We start from the raw sequence: 25164 nt of genomic DNA, 5'->3' as shown, positions 1-25164 counted from the left end.
CACCTTTTTCAGCCTCTCAGTCAAGACTTTTGCAATAATCTTGTAAATGCTGCCTATTAGGCTTATAGGTCTGAATTCCCTCAGCTCCTTTGCACCATTCTTCTTAGGGATCAAGGCAATGTAGGTTGCATTGAAACTCCTTTTCAAATAGGCCATGGGAATGGAAGTTGTGAAACACCCCCATGATGTCTTGTTTAAGTACCTCCCAACATTTGATAAAGAATCCCATTGTAAAGCCATCAGGTCCTGGTGCCTTGTCCGTAGCACACATTTTCAAACACCCCAAAACTTCTTGCTCATCGAATCTGCTTTGTAGCAAATTCTTATCTTGCTCAGTTATTGTTGGACAATTCCCAAAATTGCTTGCAGGTCTCCATTCTTCAGTCTCAGTGTAGAGTGTTTTATAGAAATCTACTATCTCATTCTTGATTCTCTGTGGATCTGTGATTAATTCTTCTGTATCATTAAGTGATCAATGTTGTTGCACCTTTTGTGAGCATTGGCAGTTTTATGAAAGAACTTTGTATTCTTGTCTCCTTCTTTGAGCCAGATGGCCCTGGACCTTTGCCTCCAGGCCACTTCTTCATTCTTCAGAAGATCTTCATACTTCAGCAATAGTGATGCCTTCTCCTCCATTTCCCTTCAGTTAGAATTCTTACTTCTAGTACACTGTCCAGTACTGCCAATTGATTAAGCAGGTCTGATTTTTGTACTTTCAGGTTGCCTTGGCTGCTTTTGCTCCACTCTCTTAGTTTACCTTTCAAAGCCTTCAATTTACAAGCTAGAATATAATCAGGTTTCCCTTCGAAGTCAAATGTTGTCCACCAGCTCTTAATTTTATCAACAAAGCCATCAGTACTCAACCACCAATTGTCAAATTTGAAATATGACTTTGGTTGGTCCCAATCTCCACATTGCAGAACAATAGGGACATGATCAGATGTCACTCTCTGAAGGAGAGATTGTTTAATATTGCTAAAACTATCATCCCACTCTTCAGAGATCAGGATTCTGTCAATTCTTGAAGCACTAGTGTGATTGTCCCCTCTGTACCAAGTATAAGGACCTCCTTCTAGCTGAAGATCAATAAGACTCATATCCTCTATGAAGTCTGAGAATTCCACCATAGCTATGGACCTTTTCCTACAATTTCTTTTCTCTCTGTCGGGAATCTAACAATATTGAAATCCCCACAAATTGCCCATGGGCCTTCTATCAAACCCCTGACAGCACTTATTTCCCACCAAACCTCTTCTCTTTCAATGTCACAATTTGGAGCATACACCCCTGTAATATGGCATTCAAAGTTCTGTAACTGGCCTTCAAATCTGCAAGTCAAAGTATATGACCCAATCTGAAAAATCTCCCTTTCCATACCCTTCTATCCCATATCATCATGATTCCACCTCTAGTTCCACTGGCTTCTAGACATGCATAACTTGCCCATCTTCCTCCCCAAATATAATTAACAACATCTTCTATATCCCCTCAAGCTTTGTTTCCTGCAAACATATAATGTCTGCACCCCAATCAAGAATAGAATTCTTCACCAACCTCCTCTTATCCATGTTATTTAATCCCCTCACATTCCATGTGACTAATTTGAGCTTCATTGATCAATTAAAGTTAAAGCCCTTCCCCTGCTCCTGTTTCCATTACTTTTGAATTTAACATCAAAAGAGGCCAATCCCTTCAGTTCTTGTGTCCCCTTGAACCTGCTCTTCTTACTATTAATCTCTGATTCCATCTTCCTTGCTTGTCTACTACTATCAATCTGCAAGAGAAGTTCCATGGCTTCTTCTTCGTGCCCCTGAAAGTCAACTCCAAACAATTTATTTAGCTTGAGTAAGTATCGGCGGACCCAAATAGGCGTATCTGTTTCTTTGTCCGAGCATCCATCTTGTTGATGAACCAAAATTGGTTCGGCATCCTCAACTTCCCAGATTTCCCCACAATTCCCCAATTCTGCAGTATCGCAAGTAAGCTTTGGTTCCTCCATTACTGTGATAGACATCTCTCCGCTGGTGTTCACCAGTCGTTTTTGTTCTCCCTTTTTCGAGCTTCTTCTAACGTAGGTCGACAATTCTCTGCTCGTCGAGTCAATACGTGAAGAGTCCACTAATATCCTGTTAGAAGTAGGAGTAGAAGGGGAATATTGTTGTTGCAACACATCCGCATATGTGTCTTTGTGACCCTCTTCTTCGATCATATGTAATTCTGCATCGTTCTCTCGGAATTTTCCCCCGTTTTCTTCCTCTGGTTCTTCCCTTACCCCCGAAATTTCTGCATGCATCACATCTTCTGAATAAGAATAAGTCTCACTTGGCACTTGTTGAATCGCCTGATTCTGATCTGGATTAGAGAATTCCAGTAGTTCAGCCAAGGATACTCCTCTTGTTTCTTCCACGGGCTTTACCAGAATATCATTAAAAATGACTTGGGCTGCTAGATCTGGCCCAAGCTTATTTTTAAGAGACTTTCCAGGTCTGGCTGCAGACTTTAGCCCTAATTTATCTATAAGAGTATCAGCAGTTCTGGGCCCAAGTAAAAGGCCCAATTTAGAAAAGAAGTCAATTAAACCCTCCACCTGTGGGTCACGTGCTCTTTCCATCTCAATCTGGCCAGCTGTAACACCAGTACTGCCCACGTGATTTCCCACCAAATCCCTAAAAGTACGACTGTCAAGTACGTCCTTAATAAGGTTTGATCGATTTGTCCAGTGGGTATTTGCATGGTCCAGTTCTGCGACTTCTTCCTCCTCAACAGCGACTGCCTTCTTTTTTCCGATGACCTCTTCTTTTTGAATGTGAAATTAGGTCAAACCTTGTCTGTCTCTCCACCCAGATCGGGATATAGAATTTAACACCATCTCTCTCTCGATGACTACCTCGCTTGGTGTATTCCGACCGTCGCCTGCTATTTGAATCCTTGCCCATTTTAGATGATTTTTTAATTCAGTCTCTTCCTCCGTAGCAATCCACCCACCACACAAATCCCCAATTTCTTGGAAGATTTTTTGGGACCAAAGATGAACGGGGACTCCGATAGCTCTGATCCAAGTGTTTTTAACTGGAGTATCATTAGATATGCATCCAGCTATGGGGTTCCACCACTCTAAATAAAATTTAGAGTTCTTCCATCTCCATTCTGCTTGGAGTGTCTTCTCTGCCATATTTCTATTAGGGAACTCGAATAGAAATAGGTCATCCATCATCTCATAAATGTTCACTCCGATGGCTGTTTTCCAGTTAACAGAGGTCCACCTCCTAATGTCTGATAGAGTGGGTTTCTCTGAGGTTTCCTTCCCCAGATGCCCAACTACACATCTATTCAGCAAACCAACATTCTTTGATCCAGATGATTCAGAGATAGAGATGTGACCTTCCTTAGAGCTGACAGTAGCTTCGCGAAGGCTTTTTGATTGCCATTTACTCTCTTTAACAGCTTTTGCATAGGGGTAGTTTGCTTCAGTGATTCTCGGAGGCTCAACCATCTCCTTGCGTGGGGAGCATTTAATGAACCTTTCTATCTTAAATGCAATGTCTTTCCAGCCAGCATTCAAAGCTGCTTCGGGGATAATTAACACCGACCTTCCTTCCCCTTGTAAGGACAAAACACTCAGATATCTGCCATGAGCATTGTACTTTCTAGTACAAAAATATTCTGTCATGTGGTCCTTAGTTCTCCATCTCCTGATCACATTCTTCTGATCTTTTGAAGCTTCTTTTAGAGTGAAACAGATCCACTCCATGATCTTATTGCTCATGGATGAACGTCTCATCATATTGCGGCTTCTTTCCACCCATTCGTACCAAATATTCCTATCGGATGACCATCTGGTGATATCAAAGGATTTAAATCCCGCATTGAAATAAATTCTGCTTTCCCCCATCTCCAATAACCACGAGCCAAGTATGAAAGAAAAGGTTTGAATCAGTGTCACAGAAGGTGAAGACTGGATTAAGGTTAATAAAAAAGGGTTGACTCCGGCAGAAGATCACCAGAAAAGGTATTCTACAATCCTAAGAAGTAGGAGAGAGAAAATTCTCGGGAAAAGTGCCTGGGAGCATTTTGAAAATTGTAAAAAAAAAAAAAAAAAAAAAAAAAAAAAAAAATTTTAACAAATAGAGAGTAGTAATCCCTGTCTATGTGCATGAGAGCGCGTGTTACACACAGAGAGAGAGAGAGAGAGGGAGAAACCTGATTAATGTAAACAGTTCGCACAGCCAAACAAAAATTAACACCATGAAAGCCAGCAGCTGATCGTCATAGAACTCGAACAGAAAAAATAGGATGCCTATCATGATCTGCATGTCGAACTCTAAGTTATATCTGAATGGCCTTGAATATATAACCAACATTCACTGACTACAAACCAGACATACATGTAATCAACTGAGAAATGAGCAGTCTGCTTACCGGTACAAAAACAAGGGACTCAATTACGTGCACAAAGATCAATTGAAATGTTGGAAGCCTATGTCGAGCATGATGCTGTAGTTGAACTGCACATATTTTTTACAGTAGAAATGTCTAAGAAAAGGATAAGAAAAGCTTACATCAAACAAATGTAGAAAGCAAGTAGTGGATGCTCAATGACTCCATAATTGGAGACAAGATTAACAGGATATTTGTACATGAAAGTTGATTTGGCAGCAGCATGACCATATCTTTCTTCCTTCTTTTTCATGTTTGACATGTAATTGTTATAACATTAGAATATGATTGTAAATTATCCAGATGCCAAAATATATGGGGGAAAAAAAAATCCATTTGTAGCCAATCATTTATCTAATATTTATGAATTATGGGTGAACGACGGGAATTGAACCCGCACATGGTGGATTCGTCACTGCTATAATTTCACGATATAAAACGCAACTGCAGTTTGTAGCATCAAATATACAAAAAAGAACCTACCTGTGAACTTCAGCATGCGCGTTTGGGTCTCTCTTAATGTAAATGAAACTGACATTGTCGTGGTAAAGAAAACAAAGAGTGACATCATGAGTACACCACACTTTGTGACAAGGTAGTCTGCAAGAAATATGAAGCAAATGTTCACATGGGATCTAATGATATGTTTGAAAGTGCTCATAACAAATCTAACATGTATTTGAGGTGCTCATTACAAAGCTTCATATGATCAATGTACATGCAAGTGCAAATACCAGTACCAGTATGTCAGGTGGCATATACATAACAGTTGCAGAAATTTTAATCCCGACAAAGAAGAAAGCAACATCTAACTTTCAAGAAATACAATTCTGTGAATTAACTAGCTAAGATCAAAACTTCTACACCCCACCATTCCATTCTATCCAAGACTCAAACTACAAAAGACCACATTGTTCGAAGTCACTAGATGACGTATCCTGACGTGGTTCTGGGTGAAACAACCTTGAGATGAGTATAAGGAAGAGGAACTTCCAATTTTCACAATGAAGTTCAATCAAACTTAGAATAGGATGCAGTAAGGCGCTACATAAACACACTATGTTAAACTTGAAAGAGAATAGAAAAGAATGATAAACCTCCAAATCTCGCAGAACTTTCAGGTTGCTCATGTGCATAAGTAAGATTATAGAACTCCTTTGTTTGGTGATTATAAAGATAACCTGCAAAAAATTCCATGAAGCATCAGTACAATACACGACAACAAAATGAAAGTAAACTTTGCTAAAGAGACTTGAATACTAGAACCTTCATAAATCAAGAGGTTATGGGATTCTCCCAACCCAAAAGTTGAGGCACTTCGAAAGTAGGCGTGTCAATGGTTTTCAAAAAACCGAATTAACCAACCGACGGTTTTTATATAAATTTATAACCGTACCGAATAATTAGGTTGGTTTTTAATTTTAGAAAAATGAACCGAAAAAAATCGAATATGTTTATATGTGTAAAATATATTCTATATATTAAATTTGAATATAATAAAATATTAAAAATTTTGCCTTGAGTTCGGGATGATGACGACTAGAAGCCGGCAACATAATTAAGACCTAAAGTTCCTATGCTGAAACCTATTATACTACTCCTATTGAAATTAAATTAGTTCTATCATCTCGAGTAGTAACTAGCTTGTAAGTTACAAGGTATTCCAACGATCTTGGATAGAAAGCTACAAAGTATTAGATATCTTTCTTATCATATGATTTTAAATTTATCTTATTGGATATTTAATCTTAGTAGACTCTGTTCTTGAGTCCCATCTTGATTGATTTTTTCCTCCTCGTGCGATCTAAATTATAATTTTGGCTTTGATTAACATTGCTTTACCCTATCGTAAAATAGTGGGATCAATCTTTATTCTTGTCTTCTTTCATGTTTTCTTGATTCATCACACTTTGAATAGTAAAAATGTCTAGAGAATTTTTACCAAAGTCCTATAAAAGTATGCATGATACCGTGTCTTTAACTTTTACTAGTGACTATAACATGTTGTTCTCTTTCTTAAAAAAAAAAAAAAACCGAAAATTAGCCGGACCATACCGATACCGAAGAGAAACCGAGATGATGGGACAGTTTCGAAAAGTCTAATTTTGGTTCTACAAAATCAAATAACCGAAAATTGGCATGGTATAAATTTTATAAAATAACCGCCCGAACCGTACCATTGCCACCCCTATTCGAAAGCATGCAAAAGTGAAAACTAATAGATTTAGTTACATGCTTTAGCTCTGCTACACAATTAAGGGGGGTAACCGACTGCAGAATTAGGATTTCGAATGAAGATGTCTGAAATTAACACATAATATTTTAAGTATCAGGATAGAGAAAGTTCATTCGACCATAGAATTATTCGAACATATACAATAATTAACAGTAAGCAAAACATTAGCACTAACTGCATGGCATGTCAAGTAAATCGACCATGCCCACATTTCTACAGGTTTCTCCATTATGTTAGGTGATATATGGTTATTAATTTTGGAAAACCGTCTAGAATTTAATTTTGGTATCGAGTATTTAAAACTCACAAAATCAAACCGACAAAAGACACAGACGCTCACATATATTCACATAATATTGTATGTTGCATAAATTATATATCTCTACCTAACTCCACCTTTAGAATCCCTCTTGACCCTGTGTACCACATGAACTTCTAAATCATGCTACTCTATGGAATTTGCTAATTTACAGCCTTCAGATTGTCAGCTGGCAGAAGCTAAACCCTCATGGCTAGTTTGCCTTTTCCTTTATCTACATAAAATACCTGGAGTTACTTCCTTATATACTTGGACTCTGACATTGTTATTTTCCACATTGTGGGATTTCACTGGGTATGTTGTTGTTGTTGTTGTTGTTGTTGTTGTTGTACTCTTGTCCATGTTAACTTATATAACAGTAACACTGCCTCAATCTCAAACTACTTGGGATCAATTCCATGTTTTATCAAAAGAGAAAAAGTTTCATACATGTAAAGAAATGAAATAGATCTTGGCTTAACTCAACCCCGAAAGCTAGCTCAAGGGAGGAGGATTGCCCAAGACAATATAAGGAGACCACTCATCCCTTTTTCATCTGATGTGGGACTCTTCAACACCCCACCTCACGCCCAAGGCTTGACATCTGGAACGTGCGCAATTTAATATGGAGGCCCAAGATCGAGAAATAAGAATTGGGATGTGTAGATACGATGTAAAGAAATAAATCTTGGGCCTAACTCAATCCCAAAAGCTAGCTCAAGATGGGAGGGTTGTCCAAGGACATATAAGGAGACCACCATCCCTTTTTCACCCGATGTGGGACTCTTTAATATTACAAAAAGATATTTTATTTACAATTATGTAAAGTTTGCAAAACAACTTCGCCTATGCAAGTTTCGTATACTGATTCCAAGCCCGAATAAAAGAAGGGGGGTTGTGATAGGTTGACAATCACATAAAAATAACGAGTTTTTAACACATATCCATTTTGCAAGTTTGTTATTACTGGAGTCCCTAAGGATTGGACTAATGATGTATATAAACTTGGATTCTTGATATAGATGCTATATAGTTGGTTGTCATCCATAGTTCTGGTAAGTTGAGCCCCTTTTTCAAGGAAATAACTGTCGTTGTTTCAAGGTCAATTTATTCACTCGTCCTGATAATATGTTTTCTCGTTCACAAATAAGTCTGCTAATTAAGCTCATGCTTCCATAAGCAATTTGATCCCGCTTACGAAAAGATCGCTTGAATTTAAGAAAAGGTCGATTTGATCTATCTGAAACTTTTTGTCTTTTCTGAGTGATAAGGCAAGGAAAAAAATGGGTCAAAACAAAATGTCATTTTGGACTTACCCATTCAAAGTCCCTGGACGTTCAAAAAATGCGGATTATCGGGTAAATTCAATATAATAGCCGCCCGTTGGCATTCCAGAATTCCTTCTCCTTTCAGGGCTTATCCAAAAGAGAATTTGGTACTTCTTAATCGTGAATATCTGAACTGGTTGCTTGTTTAGGACGTTGGTAGGGGCAGAGGGAATTTCTAGCGGAGCAGTGAAATGCATAGAGATCGGAAATAACACCATCGACGAAAGAACTTTGCTGGGAGGACACAGTAATTGTCCCCAAAGGTTGTGGGTAGGTCTACTTTTGTCCCTAAAATATAAACTTGAGCACTTTTGATCTCCTTTAATTTAAGAACAAATTTTGTTTGTTGGAAAAGCCGTTACCAGACAGCAAGCTCTTTCTACATGGTGTACGTATTTCTCATAATGTTGCCCTTTATGTGCAAAAGTTGTCTCTGTATTCTTGATTAATATAGAGCAGGTAGGAACGTAAAGATGACCAAAAATAGGAGTTAGGTGTAAGAGTTAGAACTAGTGAGGTGGAAGAGGTGCATAGTGTAGTCAGGTGAAGAAGGATCGTGTGACACTTCGTTCTACAATGATGAAGAAGAAAGGGGTGGGTTTTTTTCTGATAGGTAAAAGAAGAAAGGGGTGTTTGGTTATTTTCTTCAAGAAGAGCGGAGTTGAGATTATAAGAGTGACTTTCCCATCAGCTTTAACAAACGGAGTTTGACATTCTACTAAAGGAGATTAAAAGTACATAGTAGGCGTTTGGCCATAGAAACCAAATATTTTTCACTTTATTTGGAATCTTTGAAGTTGGAGTTGTGTTTGGTTATAGTTTTGCGAAGAATAGTTGGCTGTTAGAATGTGCTTTTCTTAAAAACATGAAATATGATTTATACCACCCCAATTTCTAAAAACTAGCAAAACCACCCAGCTTGACTAGGTTACCTGAATTTGACATCCTTAATATTTTCTTCCTCTATCCAAATCACATCCATTAACTCTAATCCTTATTATTTTATGCAATATATAGAACCACATTCGTTAACCCTAATGCTTATTATTTTTCAAACTGATCAACTCCAAAGAGTGTCAAGTTTTTTTTGTATGAATTTGAGAATATTGGGTAATGGATAGTAAAGCATGCAACAGCTTGTGGATAACAACTAGGGGTTAAATGGCGGGGAAGAGCTTGTTACTGGTGTTGTTTTGAGGAGGAAGAGAGAAAAATGAGCAAAGGGGTCATTTTTATAAATATAAAGAAATTAGGGTAAAGTTTGAAAAAGGAAAAATAAATGCAATGGTCCAAAACTGAGTGAAAAAGTGAAAACAGTGTTTTGGGTGTCTTGCAAACTCCAAATACAACTTCCAGTTGTATTTGGAATTTTCATGGACAAACGCTGATTTTCAAATAAAGTGAAAACATTTCCGGAAAAAAAATAGACAACTAGTGTGCAACTGTGTTGAACCATAAATTTTCATTCTACATATTGTGCACGCATCTTTTCTTTAAGCTGCCTAAACCAACCACAATACGTTTCAAGCTGCTCAGACTGAGTATATGACTATATGTGCAGGTAGTTAGGGTTCTGTTTCTGAACATGTCAAATAAGATCTGGTTGTCCATTTATAACGAAACTGTTATCAATTTATTTTGCTTCTAGCTTCAAGTATGCAGATGGGGCAACCTGGTTTATCATACAGTAATATGGCGAATATAATAAAATACAACAACGAAACACAGAACCTCTGGATATGCTGTTACTCAAGTGAGAGCAGATGCATAGACAAAAGGTTGCTATGATCTTGAAACTCAATACCTTCTCCAGGAGAATTCAACAAACTATTCATCAAAATAGTGTCATATCCCACAAGTCTGTTTATAAGAAGCTGCTGCCACCTGGATAAAAATAAAGAAGCTTTCCATTTAAATATGAAGTTTTAACTAAATAAGTTATCAAAACTCGACTGTATTAAAATCTTTAATGTAAACTGAAATCAAGAAGAGTATCCAACTTTAACCAACCAAGTCCTAATCACAAATAAGAGGACATAAGAAAGAAAAGAAAGTTTTTGGGTAAAGGAATCCTTGCAGTCATAATGTGTTGATGAATGACTGGTGATACAGCAAAAGTGTCCTCATAGGAGTGAAAGATTTGCTAATCAAGCAAGAAGTTAAAAGAGAGCGAGGGGAAGGCAAGATTATTTGCATTGTAAGTCAGTCCCATGTTTTTCCACCACGTCGGTGCTAAGAGGAAAACAAAACAAGCTCAGAAACATTAATCGGAAATAAAACGGAAAACAATAACAAAGATGAGAGGTCACTTCAACATATGAAAACCTTGATTCAAATGCTACAGATATCATAGTCATTGCCCGTATGACCGTAAGTTCACATCGAAAGGGCAACCCGGTGCATGAATCATCCCGCGTTCACGCAGGGTCGGGGGAAGGACCGAAGTTCACATCATGAAATAAAAATTATAGAACACAAATTTATGTATTTAAGTGATACTTTTAGTGAAGGGTACCTGTTACCAAAGCAGGAATGTCGTGCAGAGATGCTTATGTTTATTGTGCGAATGTTATGGCGCAATCTAGCTTCCTCAGGCAGTAACAAGTAACCCTAAGAATATAGCACACAAAACTTTACTAACAAGACAAACTTTAGCAGTTCAGCAACAGCTTAGGAAAAGATGCATAAATGAACAACAGTAAGGACAAAAAAGCAACAGTAGTACCTTCTCTTTGGTGTATAAATAAGTAGGTTCAAATGCCTTGCTTCTTGTCTCAAGCCACTGCACTACAAGATCAAATAAACATCACAGCCATCGAAATATAATTGAACAAAACCATCAACAACTGTTAAACAACTAACTCATGAATTTGATCTCTCAAAAACTACAGCAGCTTCATTCAGCTCAAGCAACAAAAGTAGTCTTACCAGCAAGCCTTTCACTTATATAGAGATACATAAATATCAAGGAACCATAGCCGTCCATTAAGATTACAGGTACTTAATGGAAGTTCCGACAGGCAATGTTCTTTAAAATGTAGGTCAGCTCGTGAACATAGTCCAATTAATATATGTCCTCCCCGAGTCTTTGCTCATTCCTCCACCTCTTCTCCAAACAGTGATCTTTTTTAACCTTTTCCAACACCTTTATATTTGTGATGGTTGGAGTGGGAACACCTACCTTTAGTATTGTATTGACGTGAACAAGGCACAAGGAAATAGAGATACAAGTATACCAAAAACATTTTTTGGCAGAAAACATCTAATATATCATTAGAAAACATCTAATAGTTTTTTTTTTTGAAACTGGTAACTAGAAAACATCTACATCTAATAGTTTAATCAACCCTTTGGTGTTAGCACACAAGAATGTTAGAACACCAAACAATTGTTAACACCAGTAATCAGAAATGCACCAAGTGCCATAATCCAAAATGAACAAAGACCATCCACCACAAAGCAATGTCGATCACACCCTCTTCATAAGACATCAAAAAGGCAAACGCACTCTTCTTATTGTTTATGTGGATCACATAGAAATGATAGGAGATGGCAAAAAGGAGATGACCCGATTGAAGAAGCTGTTAGTACAAGAATTCGAGATTAAAGATCTAGGGAAGTTGTAGCATTTCTTGGGGATGGAGGTTGGTAGATCAAAAAAGAGGAATCTTTATTTCTTAGATCTCTTAAAAGAAACTGGTAAACAGGTTGCAAGCCAGCAGAATCGCCTATTGAAAGCAATGACAAGTTACAAATAGGGATTGGAGGGTAAGTTGACAAGGAGAGATACCAGAGGTTGGTCGGAAGACTCATTTATCTCTCTCACACTAGACCAGCCTTAGCCTATTCAGTCAGCTTAGTGAGTCAGTTTATGAATGATCCTCATATGTAAGATGTCTTTTACGTTTTGCGATACTCGAAGTCGGCTCTGGAGAAAGGTTTGCTTTTCTCTAAAAATGATCACCTCCCAATAGAAGCTTTTACATATGCAAATTGCGCTAGATCTTCAGATGATAGAAGATCTATATCTGATTATCGTGCTCGTAGGAGGAAACCTTGTTACTTGAAGAAGTAAGAGCGAACTGTAGTTGCAAGATCAAGTGAGGAAACAGGATATAGAGCTATGGCCCAGGTGTTTGTGAGCTTCCACAAAAATTACTAGAAGAATTGAGATTGTCTAAGACAGGAAAGTCATGTACTGGACAACAAGGTTGCAATCAGTATAGCTCAGAATCCTGTTCAACATGACCAAACAAAGCATATTGAAACTGATAGGCACTTCATCAACGAGAAAGTTATTAGTGGCACCTGGAGTTTGCTTCATGTACCGTCAGAAAAACAGATAGCGGATGTGCTTACAAATGGCCTCAGCAACAGGACTTTTCATAATCTAGTTTGCAAGTTGGGCATGTGCGACATCTTTGCCCAAACTAGACAATTTGAAGGGGAGTGCTGATGGTGCTAACTAATTAGCATGATTTAAGGAGACTTTATTTTTCCTTTTGCTAGCGCAATTATAGGATACGATGCGGGAAGTGAGGCTGAGATGGTTCGGGCATGTGCAGAGGAGATGCACGAATGCCCAGTGCGGAGGTTGGCTATGGACAGTTTCAAGAGAGGCAGAGGTATGCCAAATAAGTATTGGGGAGAGGTGATTAGACAAGACATGGCACGTGTCCAACTTACCGAGGACATGACTTTAGATAGGAGGTTATGGAGGACACGAATTAGGGTAGAAGCTTAGTAAGTAGTTGAGTGTTGTCTTACTTATCATTTCATACTAGTAGTCGTAGTATTATTCTTGTAGTTAGGGTCTTTCGATTTCAATTACTATTTGTTTTTGCTTGTACTTCAATTATTGTATTATTTTGTTGTAGTTATGGCTCCTTTTTGTTCGCCCGACTTTTATCCCGCTTTATAGTATTTCGCCATGCCTTTTATATTGCTTTGAATTGCTTGTTCTTCCGTCGAGGGTCTCACAAAACCCCTCTACCTCCCAAGGTAGGGTAAGATCCGCGTACACTCTACCCTCCCCAGATCCCACTTTGTGGGATTTCACTGGGTATGTTGTTGTTGTATTGTAATTGATTGTCTTCCCTTAATTGGTTAGGATTCACTTTTATAAATACCCCTTGCTTTCTCAATTTCTACAGAACTTACAAAAAAGGAGCAGTTAAATACCAACTAAGTAACCTTTTTGGCCATCCAATATTGGAGAGAAATGACATAAAAAGAAACTCATATTTTTACTATGATTAGCTCATGATGCAGGCCACTGCACAGAATTATTCAAAGGCAGATAGATACCAGCATAAGAGTTTAGCCTGTCCAAGTGAAGCGTCTTGAGCAACTTAGGAATGTCAATATGTAGATGTATACCAGCAATATCCTGCACATGGAACTTTAGTCTGAGAACCACGTTAAAGCAGCAACACAATGAGCTTGTCTCTTAAATTTACAAGACAAAAAATGAGGAAAAGAAACGAAAATGCGTTCACTTATTAAATCTGACTAAAAATCTAACAGCTCATTAGTAGAGGGTAGAAGTAAACTTGAAGTGAAAGCATCCAAGTTGGATGTCACCTATATATAAGAGTGTACAGGATAAGTAATGCATCATTGCTTCTGGAAAAATATCAGGTCTTTAAAATCTAGCTCTACAATGTATCAAGCCCAAACTCTAGCATAAAGGTGCTCAGCAAAGTAAACCCTAAGTTAGACGTTCTTATCAGATAGTAATCATCGAACTCAAACAAAACTTCCGCAAAACATAATTAGGTGTTTGCAACACTAAAAAATCTCCTAAGAACAACATAGGGCAAACATTGGCACTAGTCTGCAATACAATCAATGACCTGCGACAATGCAGAACCCAAAATATGCAGAAGAGAGCAACCTAAACTGAATGATGAAACAAAACATTCATATATTTATAATGAGAAATTCTAAAATATATTCAAACTTCAAATGCATTTCCTATAAAAAACTCAATTTATGTTGTGGGTAACTTTTTTTTTTTTGTGATTGAAGGGGCCACATAACACCTGATCTCCTCAGTTCCTTAAGTATAATTAACAAACACAATAAACCTTCCAAAAGATAAGCACAGAGATACATAAGACTGCAATGTTATAACGCAGTGAGGAACATCATTAAACATCTGGGTAATAGAAGTAGGCAGGTATGTGAAGAAATCTTAATTAACTCCCTTCATAAGAGGTAACTATACCTAGTCTACCAAGTACCAACTTAACAGTGCTTCCTCATTATAAGCCAGGGAAAAAAATGTCCTGTCGTAGAAACAGCAAGTTCAATGGCAAAAGTTGCAGGTGAAGCAATAAATACATGGGAAATCCACAAGTAAGCTAGTCTTCCTAAATGTATTTCAGTATTTCTAGTCTAGCAGTAAATACATGGGAAATGTTACAGTCTAGGATTACAGATCTTCATGTGCACCAAAAATGCTAATAAAAGATGGCATAACATGAAGCACAAACAAGATGTTAATACTTTATAATACGATTCACTTTGCTAGCTTTGTTGTTCCCCAGATAAGGGAATCCCATAATATGCCAACATAAAGTATCAGAGAAGATGCACAGATTTCCTCCGAGCTAGTTTGACACTTTTCCGAACTTACCCACAATCCTCCAAGGACTCGCTTGGAAACTCTCCAAATGAAAGACAAACGCCCATGCCATTTTTGGCCAATTCGAATTATAGCTGCTTTGAGTGATTCCTTCGGCGAGATGAAAAATCGTGCACGTGAAACTTCCTTATTGATTTTAGGGACCACATCACCACCCGCTGACTCACAGTTCCTTGAACTTCCCAATGAAGATTCAGAGGACTCACTGTTTGAATAAAATAGAGATTTCCCACTCTTAGCTCCATCACTTAACCAGTCCAACCATGGATTTGTAGCTGCAGTTACTGAACTATCTTCATTCGCATGTTTCAGGTTCTCACTAATATGTTCTTTATTGGCAACATTTACTACATCATAGTTGGTTTGATTATGTGACCACAAGCCAGCACTGGTAATCTGTAGGAGAAAACAGAATAAGCTTAATTTTACAATATAATTTAACTGGCACATGTAAGTGATCAGAAATTTACTAAACAACCATACAGGTAACAGCTACAATAGTGCAGTTGATGTACTAAATAGAGATATACTAGACGGCATATGCCCGTGCTGCGCACGGGCCCAACATTTTAAATTATAGTGTATTTATATATATGTAGTTGTGTTAAGAAAGTGATAATATATATATATTTTATATTGCTAATAAATATACATAAGTTTGTACTATTTTTATGCATATATATATATATATATATATATATATATATATATATATATATATGCTCAAAACACGATTAATATAACATTTTAGTTTGTGTTCCGTATCTAAAACTTTATTATATTAGTGTTTGCTATGAATACAAAGTCAATAAAAATTTATTAATACTTTTTAAAAGAGAAGACTTATTTAAAAGGAAACTATTTTCCTCTCTTTGAGATAAAATAATAGCAATGTTTAAGCATCAGTTGATACTTTAAATTTTAATTCAATTAATTTAAAGGTGTAAAATACTTATTATTTTTTATCAAATTTTGATTTGGATAATTCTAATTCAAATTATTAAATTAATTTTACATGTTTAAAGCGAAATAAAAGTAGAAATTTGATTTTCTATTTAACCAAGAAATACTATTTTTTTATTTTTGGTAAATATTCTCGGTTTAGCTCATTTTACTTGTCATGTTGTCTTTTGCATGATTTTTTAAGGAAACGTCAATTAAAATAAATTCTATCATATTTTAAAATATAAATATTTTAAGTATATTTATTTTAGTAAACATAACAAATAAATGACATGGCGGAATAGCAAATCCAACAGTTCAATATCTAGATTAGATCTCAGGCTAATATAAAAAAATGTATGATTTGGCTACTTAACCTTTTGAAGAAAAATAATAATATGGGGTCCATATTTTTTGCTGTACAATAATTACATTTGCTCCCACTAATGGGTTGATACGCATGTAGCAATGAATCCATCATTATTGACTTAATGGAATACTTTGAAAATTACACGAATACTGTTTGATTTTTTAATATGGGATGCACTTTTTTTTTTTTTACATTATTACTTTACACTGTTTTTATGCGCGCGCGCGCACACACACACACACACACACACACACACACATATATATATATATATATTTTTAAAAGAGAAGACTTGTTTAAAAGAAAACTATTTTCCTCTCTTTGAGAAAAAAAAAATAGCAATATTTAAGCATCAGTTGATACTTTCAATTTTAATTCGATTAATTTAAAGGTGTAAAATACTTATTATTTTTTATCAAATTTTGATTTGGATAATTCTAATTCAAATTGTTAAATTAATTTTACATGTTTAAAACGAACCAAAGTAAAAATTTGATAAACACGATTAATATAACATTGTAGTTTGTACTCCGTATCCAAAACTTTATTATATTAGTGTTTGCTATGAATACAAAGTCTGCAAAAATTTATTAATACTTTTTAAAAGAGAAGACTTTTTTAAAAGGAAATTATTTTCCTCTCTTTGAGATAAAACAATAGCAACATTTAAGCATCAGTTGATACTTTCAGTTTTAATTCGATTAATTTAAAGGTGTAAAATACTTATTATTTTTTTTCAAATTTTGATTTGGATGATTCTGATTCAAATTATTAAATTAATTTTACATGTTTAAAACGAAACAAAGTAGAAATTTGATTTTCTATTTAAACGAAGAACTACTATTTTTTAATTTTTGGTAAATATTCTCCATTTAGCTCATTTTACTTGTCATGTTGTATTTTGCATGGTTTTTTTTAAGGAAACGTCAATTAGAATTATAATTTGACTAATTTACCTTATTCATTATTTGATCTCCATTTGATATTATTTTTTCTTTTATGACATTAACCTCTTTTCACATTTATTAGAGTAAGAATAAAAATGAAAAAGTAATTAAATTCTATCTTATTTTAAAATATAAATATTTTAAGTATATTTATTTTAGTAAACCTAACAAATAAATGACATGGTGAATAGCAAATACAACAGTTCAATATCTAGATTAGATTTTAGGCTAATATAAAAAAAGAAAGAAAATTGTATGGTTTGGCTACTTAACCTTTTGAAGAAAAGCAATAATATGGGATCCGTATTTTTTGTTGTACAATAATTTCATTTGCTCCCACTAATAGGTTGATATGCATGTGACAATAAATCCATCATTATTAACTTAATGAGATATTTTGAAAATTATATGAATATTGTTTGATTTTTTAATATGGGATGCACTTTTTTTTTGGACATTATTTGTTTTTTTAATATGGGATCCACTTTTTTTTTTTTTAAATTGCTTGGTGTTTAGTATGGGGCCCACCCTTTTTTTTATTTATTTATTTTAATTTTTGGGGTGGACGGACGACGATCCACCCGTGCTTCTATATAGTTAGAATAATAGATTCATGAAAATGCCAAATGTTCTATGATGAATCATCCTTCGAAATTAGTCAACTCAGTTTATCATCTATATTAGCTTTGAACCACGCCATTTTTTCATTATTCATATTTCTATCAATTTTCTTTTAAACAATTTGTTGAACTTTTATTTGAGAGAGGTAAAATATATTATATATCAGTTGCACAAAGGATGTGCAGAACATATTTACATTCCAAAAGAAAGCAAAAAGATCTCCTTGCTCTTCTTACAATTTGTTGAACTTTATTAGCACACTGTGAACCAGCTCCAATGAGGCAAAAACACAAAAGAAAAGATAACCAAAACAACAACAGACCATAGCTTCTTAAGATGCTTTTTTTTTTATGACAAGGGAACCCGCAGCCGCTACCTTTCAGGTGCGCACAGGGTAACCCCACTCTTGTGCAATAGCCCGCAAACCACACAGAAGAGATAACCCGCACTAGGCAAATCCCGTGCGCCGAGCTCGACCCAGAAGGCAAATCCCCTGCTGTTGTAGGCAGGAGGTTTCAAACCTGAGACCTCCGTTATGGAAGCCCCATGCTCAACCAACTAAGCCACCCTTGCGGGCTTTCTTAAGATGCTTATACAAACCATTCAGTCATAAAAGATCTAACGTCTTTTTTTCCTTTTTCAGGAAACAGGGGCGTCTTGGACGCCTAGTGCACCAGGACTAATACACCGATACCTGTTACCTTCCACCAACACGGGTCTGCACGGATAACTCTATCCACCAAGGTTTTGGCCAGATGAAAAATAATCACCTAGTGTTGTCTCTGCCCTCTGCAAGGATTTGAACCTTGGTTCCTGTTGAGTCTCACATCGGTGGGATGAAAAGAATTTGGACTCTTTATATGGTCTTGAGCAATCCTTACCTCTTGAGCTAGCTTTTCAGGTTGGGTTAGGCTCAAGGTCCATTTCTATAACATGGTATTAGAGTCAGGCCCATCCCAATTCATGGTTTACAAATGTCCGTACCCAAGGCGTGATGGGGGTGTTGAGTCCCACATCAGTGGGATGAGAAGAGTTTGGACTCTTTATATGGTCTTAGGCAATCCTTACCTATTGAGCTAGCTTTTGAGGTAGAGTTGGGCTCAAGGTCATTTCTTTAACATGGTATTAGAGTCAGGCCATCTCAATTCATGGTTTACTGATGTTGGGCCCCCATATTAAATTGTCCACATTCTAGATGTCCACCCCTAGGCGTGAGGGGGATGTTGAGCCCCACATCAGTGGGATGAGGAGAATTTGGTCTCCTTCTATGGTCTTGGGCAATCCTCACCTCTTGGCTAGTTTTTGAGGTTGAGTTAGGCCAAATGTCCATTTCTTTAACAGTTCCTTATGTTGTTACTCCAACTTTTCGACCATAAGCAATAGATTCGTGACCGAATGTCCAAATAGAGCACGACCAGAAGGCCCAAGCCTACATGACATAACCATCAAGTCCTACAGATGAAGACAAGGCTCCATCTGGTAAAACAAAAAAAAGGTTCCAAACTATTTAGGTAGCGTTTCACTATAACTGCAAAATAAAGAATTAGTTGTAGGAAATATATCTATTTTCGAGAAAAAATATCAATGGAGCTTTTATAATATCATATTAATAAGGCCCAAAAAAGGAGCTAAAGTCTTAATGGAAATCCAAGTCCCATTCTCATTTATAGCAAATGGTGAAAAGGGCAACCATGCCCAAGACAAAGTGAACTAAAGAAAAGGTCTGAACTCAAAGTTGGAATCATAGCCATGTCATGTAACTTTAAGGCCCTGGTAAGTTTGGGTTAGCCTATCAGGGTGAATATAAGTAGTGGATGTAGCTTTTAGTTTCGAAGCATCTTCGTTCGTAACATTTAATAAGTTCTCAACATAACAAGAGGATGATTATTTATTTATTTGAGTTTAGCACAGTGATAATCTATTAGTTTACATCACATTTCTAGATGCAGATACTTTAAATATGATCCCACCTGGGGCTTTGCTTTGCTTGCTTCCAGGCTAAAAACTTGCCAACTTAAACTATTACTTCCAAAATTCGAAATCCAAACACACAAAACACAAAGAGTTTTTTCAGCTTTAAGTTTTATTTCAACAACCCAAAACCTAAATGCATACAAAATTATTGAGAAAACAAAAAGGGAATAGCAAATAGATGAGTGACCTTGATTTGAATAAGCTGTGCATCTGAGATGTTGACTCTAGAGAGCTCACTTGAACAGCCAGGCTACACACAACAAATTAAGTCCAAGAGTAAGGCGAATTGAGATAAAGAATAAAAAGAAAGACAGAAAGAAAGAAGAGAATAGAGATTGACCTGTTGAACGTAATTGGCGTGCATAACAACGAGAATAGAGAAGAGAGTGAGAGCGATGAAGAGATAGAAATACTCGAGAGTAGCTCTGATCCTGGGAGTCAGCATCTGAGCAAATCGTTCTTGTACCCGTATAAACGTCTGCTCTGGATCCATCTATCTATACCCTATACCTATACATACATACAACAAAACGGCCGATCAACCTTTCCTATCAACAAAACATCAGCCTTATTTGCAACTCCACAGAGAGAGAGAGAGAGAGAGAGAGAGAGAGATGACGATGTCAAATTTGGCGACCCCAATATTTTATGCTTCTCTTAATTTGTTTCTGTCGACAATGATTAACTAATAAAACACAGCAGAGGAGTATATTTAACCCTTTATTTATTTATACCAGACAAACTACTGAGATTCAACTATGAATTAGTTTTTTATTGGTACAAAAACAAATACTAATAAGAATCCCATTGCAAAGACCACATCTATTAAAACAATAAAATATGGTCAAGAGTATTAATTATTTCTTAGAAAGCACAGATAAGAGTGTTTAATATGGTAATTCTAAACTTGATAATGAGGAACATACTAATTTTGCACTAAAATACAGAAAAATAATCGATAAAAGGTATATAAAGGTACAGGCTTAAGATTTCAATATGCTGTTAATGCTAAATTCTGAACAAAATCAAAATTTTATGATTACATTGTAAAGAGTCGATCCTGATAGAGGAAGATTGGTTTTTGTAGATGGACTTGAAAAAATGAGCGGAGAAAATGTTTATAGAACAAAAACCTTATATCGATTATATCATATTTTGTAGATTACTTATATTTTTAGTTTATCGTTTATTTTTTTATTTTTAGGTAAATAAAGAATTTTATTGATACCCAAGTAATAGTTACAAAGCTAAACAGGGCTGACCACCTGTTTCTCAAATTACAGACCAAGACTCAACTGTAGCTAACTACAAACTATAGGCAGTACTATAACTATTAAGGCAACAAGAATTAACTGAAAAGCAGAAAAAAGTCCAGCAATCTTCATGGCATGGTGTTTAGGAGTGTCAAAGGAGGTTGCCTCTTTGAAATCTGATGTCATTTCTCACCTTCCATGTCACGACCCAACCGGAGGGCCATGACGGGCACTCGGAGCTAACCTATCGAGCACCTCTTAACATACTTTTCATAATCACATCTAAGTGAGCCACATGGCTAACTCATAATTACCACAAACTGAGGAGACACAAGTTCCATCGAACATACGCACTTCTATATAAACATCATCAACTATGCCCATATGTACAAGCCGACAAGGATGCCAAAAATGATATACAAAAATATGAACCGGTAAGATTATGGAACATCTAACTATATACATCTGTCTACGAGGCTCTACAAGGAGTACATAACATCATAAAGACGGGACAGGACCCCGCCATGCCAAAGTATGTACATAAAAGAATAGTACCAACTAAACTGTAGCTCCGGATCGAATGGAGCACACATGCACCGTCCCGATGAAGCGACCCTAGAGTCGGTACGTCTCCCGTCTACCTGCGGGCATGAATGCAACGTCCAGACAAAAAGGACTTCAATACGAATAATGTACTTAGTATGTAAGGCATGAATAACAGCACAATGCAAGAATGCGAATAACATAAGATAAAGAGATCATGTTATAATTCGTAAAGGCGGATGTCGTACATACTTAACCTTTATCTAAAGAAAAAATTATCATACATATATACATAGTGAGCTATGTTTTGGAGTGCGGGCTAGCGGAATTTGGGCAGCACTTCCCCTATTTTATCGACTTCCACCAAACTCCAAAACAACTCCTAAACATCAATAATAACATCAAAAATACCATAATCAAGGAATTATATTCAATTTAATCTTAAATCCATCCAAAATCCCCTTTCAAGTTCACCTCATAGTCATCAACTTCAATTCAACACTTTGTGACTCCTCCACTTTAATTCTTTTCCTTTCCAAGAGTTACTAAACCTTTAAATCAACTCAATCATGTAAATAAGATGAGAAACATACCTTATAATATAAGAACTTCACCTCACTCAACTCCTTCCAAGATCAAGTTCATCACAACATTGAAGAGAAACAAGAACAATCATCTTCCAAGGATTACCTTGGAGTTTTTGATGTTTGATCTTCTCTTTTGTTGGTGTGGAAATTTTTGGAGTATTGTGGAACCTTCAAGAACTCCCAAAAACTCTCTAATAATGTGGGGAAAAATGTGGTCCTTTGGGGTTTAAATAGAGTTGAAATTCGCCCCACCGCTTCGTGTTGCGGAGAGTATGCGGCACCACATACTCAGTATGCGGCCGCATACTCCCTCCACAATATGGGGGTGAGGTTGAGAAGTGAGCCCAGCCAAAATGGAGAGTTTGCGTCCAATATGCGGCACAACATACTGAGTATGGGGCCGCATATTGCCTTTTTTCCGATTTTTGCGAAAATGCGTTCTTTCCAATTCGTTTGACCTCCAATCCTTATGGAACCTTCTTGGCACTTAAATAAAACTTCATTAACCATCTAAGGAGCCCTATAATTCCTCATCAAGGTAATTCTAAGCAATGTATTACTCAAATAACATGAAATCTTCCCAAAACATCACTCAAGTTTCCAATCCATCAACGAACTCACTTCCGCCAATTCATTTAACTCCGAAACTTTAAGGTACATACTTAAAATTATTAAATACCCTTCTTAACCTTGCAAGGGATTCATGTCCATTTTAGGCTTGCGTTAGTTTACTCATAATGCAAAAGACACGAAATTTCCAAAGTGTAACATTCTTCCCCCTTAAGAACATTCGTCCTCGAATGTTAGACCCTTAGGGATTCTACAAAATTTTTACCAGAGTTTCCCCTGTAACTATACCGCTATCATCCTGTCACAACAATCCAAAATATACAATGCCTCACAGGGCTACAACAGCAATAACAATAATGGCCCCACACGACCAAAAAATCATAAAAAGAAAGCATTACACACCTGAAGACAATGGCGGCTATGTCTGAACCTCCTCTGGAAGTGGAAACAAATGTGGATATCTGGACTTTATATCTTTCTCAGCTTCCCAAGTCATTTCTTTCGTATTATTGTTTCTCCATAAAACTTTAACTGAAACTACATCTTTAGTTCTTAATCTCCGAACTTGTCTATCTAGAATAGCAATGGGAACTTCTTCATAGGATAATTGCTCGGTGACCTGAACATCATCCACAGGTACAATTCTGGAAGGGTCTCCAATGCACTTGCGAAGCATTGATACATGGAAAACCGGATGAACTGACTTTAAGTCTGAAGGTAGATCTAACTCATAAGCCACCTGGCCTACCTTGCGTATAATCTTGTAAGGCTCAATATACAGAGGACTAAGCTTACCCTTTTTACCAAATCTCATGACGCCTTTCATCGGTGACACTTTCAAGAATACCCAGTCATTAACTTGGAATTCCAGGTCTCGTTAGCGATTGTCCGCATAAGACTTTTGTCGACTTTGGGCTGTCAATAATAGGTCCTAAATAAGCTTGACCTTCTCCACGATTGCTGGATCAAATCTGGCTCTATTAATTTAGTCTCCCCTACTTCAAACCATCCAATTGGTGATCTACACTTTCGCCCGTATAAAGCCTCATACGGGGCCATCTGAATACTAGAATGATAACTATTGTTGTATGTAAACTCAATAAGTGGCAAATGATCTTCCCAGCTGCCTCCGAAGTCTAACACACATGCCCTTAACATATCTTCGAGGGTCTGAATAGCACGCTCAGCTTGTCCATCAGTCTAGGGATGAAATTCTGTGCTAAGACTCACCTGAGCCCCAAACCATTTTGGAAAGACTTCGTAAATTAGCTGTAAACTGTGTGCCTCTATCTGAGATAATGGATACCAGAAGACTATGGAGTCGTACTATCTCTTTGATATAAAGTTTCGCATAATCTTCAGCTGAGTATGTACAGGAAGGAAATGAGCTGACATTGTAAGTCTATCCACAATTACCCATATGGAATCATACTTACTGCCACGCCCCAAATCTGGAGGGCCGCGACCGGCACCCGGTGCCTACCTGGACCGGGCGAACCAACATTTAAACTTACATTCGGCCTAAGAACGTGATAAAGCCTAAAGTGGCCACCGCACTCGAAAAATCCCAATACGTATATATACATATAACTCTCTCCAGTCCGCCGCCTCCTCAAGAAACAAAACATAACTGTATACGGTCCGGCCGCCTCATAGAATATATGCGAAACTGCTCAAACCACTGTACGAGCCGAAACGACTCTCATAAGTAACTATGCATCAAAGGATGGGCCATGCCGCATACGTATTGACCGACCGTATCGTACATACGTGTCTCTGACTTCTAAAGAAGCATAACCGAGTCATGGCAGATGGGACGGAGACTCCGGCGCACTCCGTCGTCCATAAACACAAAAAGAAAGAAAAGACTCCACTTAGACCTGAAACTCCGAACAAAAGCGGAGCTCACCACCAGGATGTCAAGTACCGTCTCTATCGAGGAATTCAGTAAATTTGTCGATCCGTACCGCAGCATGAACGCAAAGACCCCCCCCAGTGGCAAAAGGGACGTCGACGAATAATGTACTTAATATGTAGGACAGAAGAGTAACATACACATAGAGTCCATGGAAGACAATCAAAGTCATAAACTAAACGATCGACCGACCGAATACATCCGTATGTCGATCTATCTCGAACATATCCGTACGAATGCGCCGCCACCGAGAATGCCTCTGAGGGCGTATGATATGCATAGGTCATAGTGCCGAGGAACGTAAGGCTCGATCCCTATCCCATATAGGCCCCTTCGGGCATGATAGCATAATGGCCCCTTGGGGCATAATAGCATAATGGCCCCTTCGGGCATAATCATCATCACTGTGCACCAGCTGATCAGGTGGTAATGCGTATATAACGCCTCGGGCTTTCCCTATACCCCATACATATATATAATGTACATAATATACG

General features: G+C 37.1%; 1 protein-coding gene across 1 annotated transcript in view; it reads right to left on the bottom strand.

Moving 5' to 3' along the window:
- LOC132059672 (membralin-like protein At1g60995) overlaps positions 1-20613 on the bottom strand; it is a 41410-nt gene extending 20797 nt beyond the window's left edge. Inside the window, exons 1-11 of the mRNA XM_059452372.1 lie at positions 20143-20613; positions 19990-20052; positions 14940-15344; positions 13607-13688; positions 11025-11086; positions 10815-10909; positions 10104-10183; positions 5535-5618; positions 4921-5037; positions 4420-4505; positions 4201-4307 (exon numbers count right to left, since the gene is read on the bottom strand). Coding sequence (XP_059308355.1) covers positions 4201-4307; positions 4420-4505; positions 4921-5037; positions 5535-5618; positions 10104-10183; positions 10815-10909; positions 11025-11086; positions 13607-13688; positions 14940-15344; positions 19990-20052; positions 20143-20295 — 1334 coding nt within the window. The 5' untranslated portion in view covers positions 20296-20613. The remainder of the gene's footprint in view (positions 1-4200; positions 4308-4419; positions 4506-4920; positions 5038-5534; positions 5619-10103; positions 10184-10814; positions 10910-11024; positions 11087-13606; positions 13689-14939; positions 15345-19989; positions 20053-20142) is intronic.
- Between the last annotated feature and the right edge of the window lie 4551 nt (positions 20614-25164).

Source organism: Lycium ferocissimum, chromosome 6, assembly GCF_029784015.1.
Source record: "Lycium ferocissimum isolate CSIRO_LF1 chromosome 6, AGI_CSIRO_Lferr_CH_V1, whole genome shotgun sequence".
NCBI lineage: Eukaryota > Viridiplantae > Streptophyta > Magnoliopsida > Solanales > Solanaceae > Lycium > Lycium ferocissimum.
The sequence above is the reverse complement of the archived record's forward strand: the minus strand, read 5'-3'. Positions and strand labels throughout refer to the sequence as shown.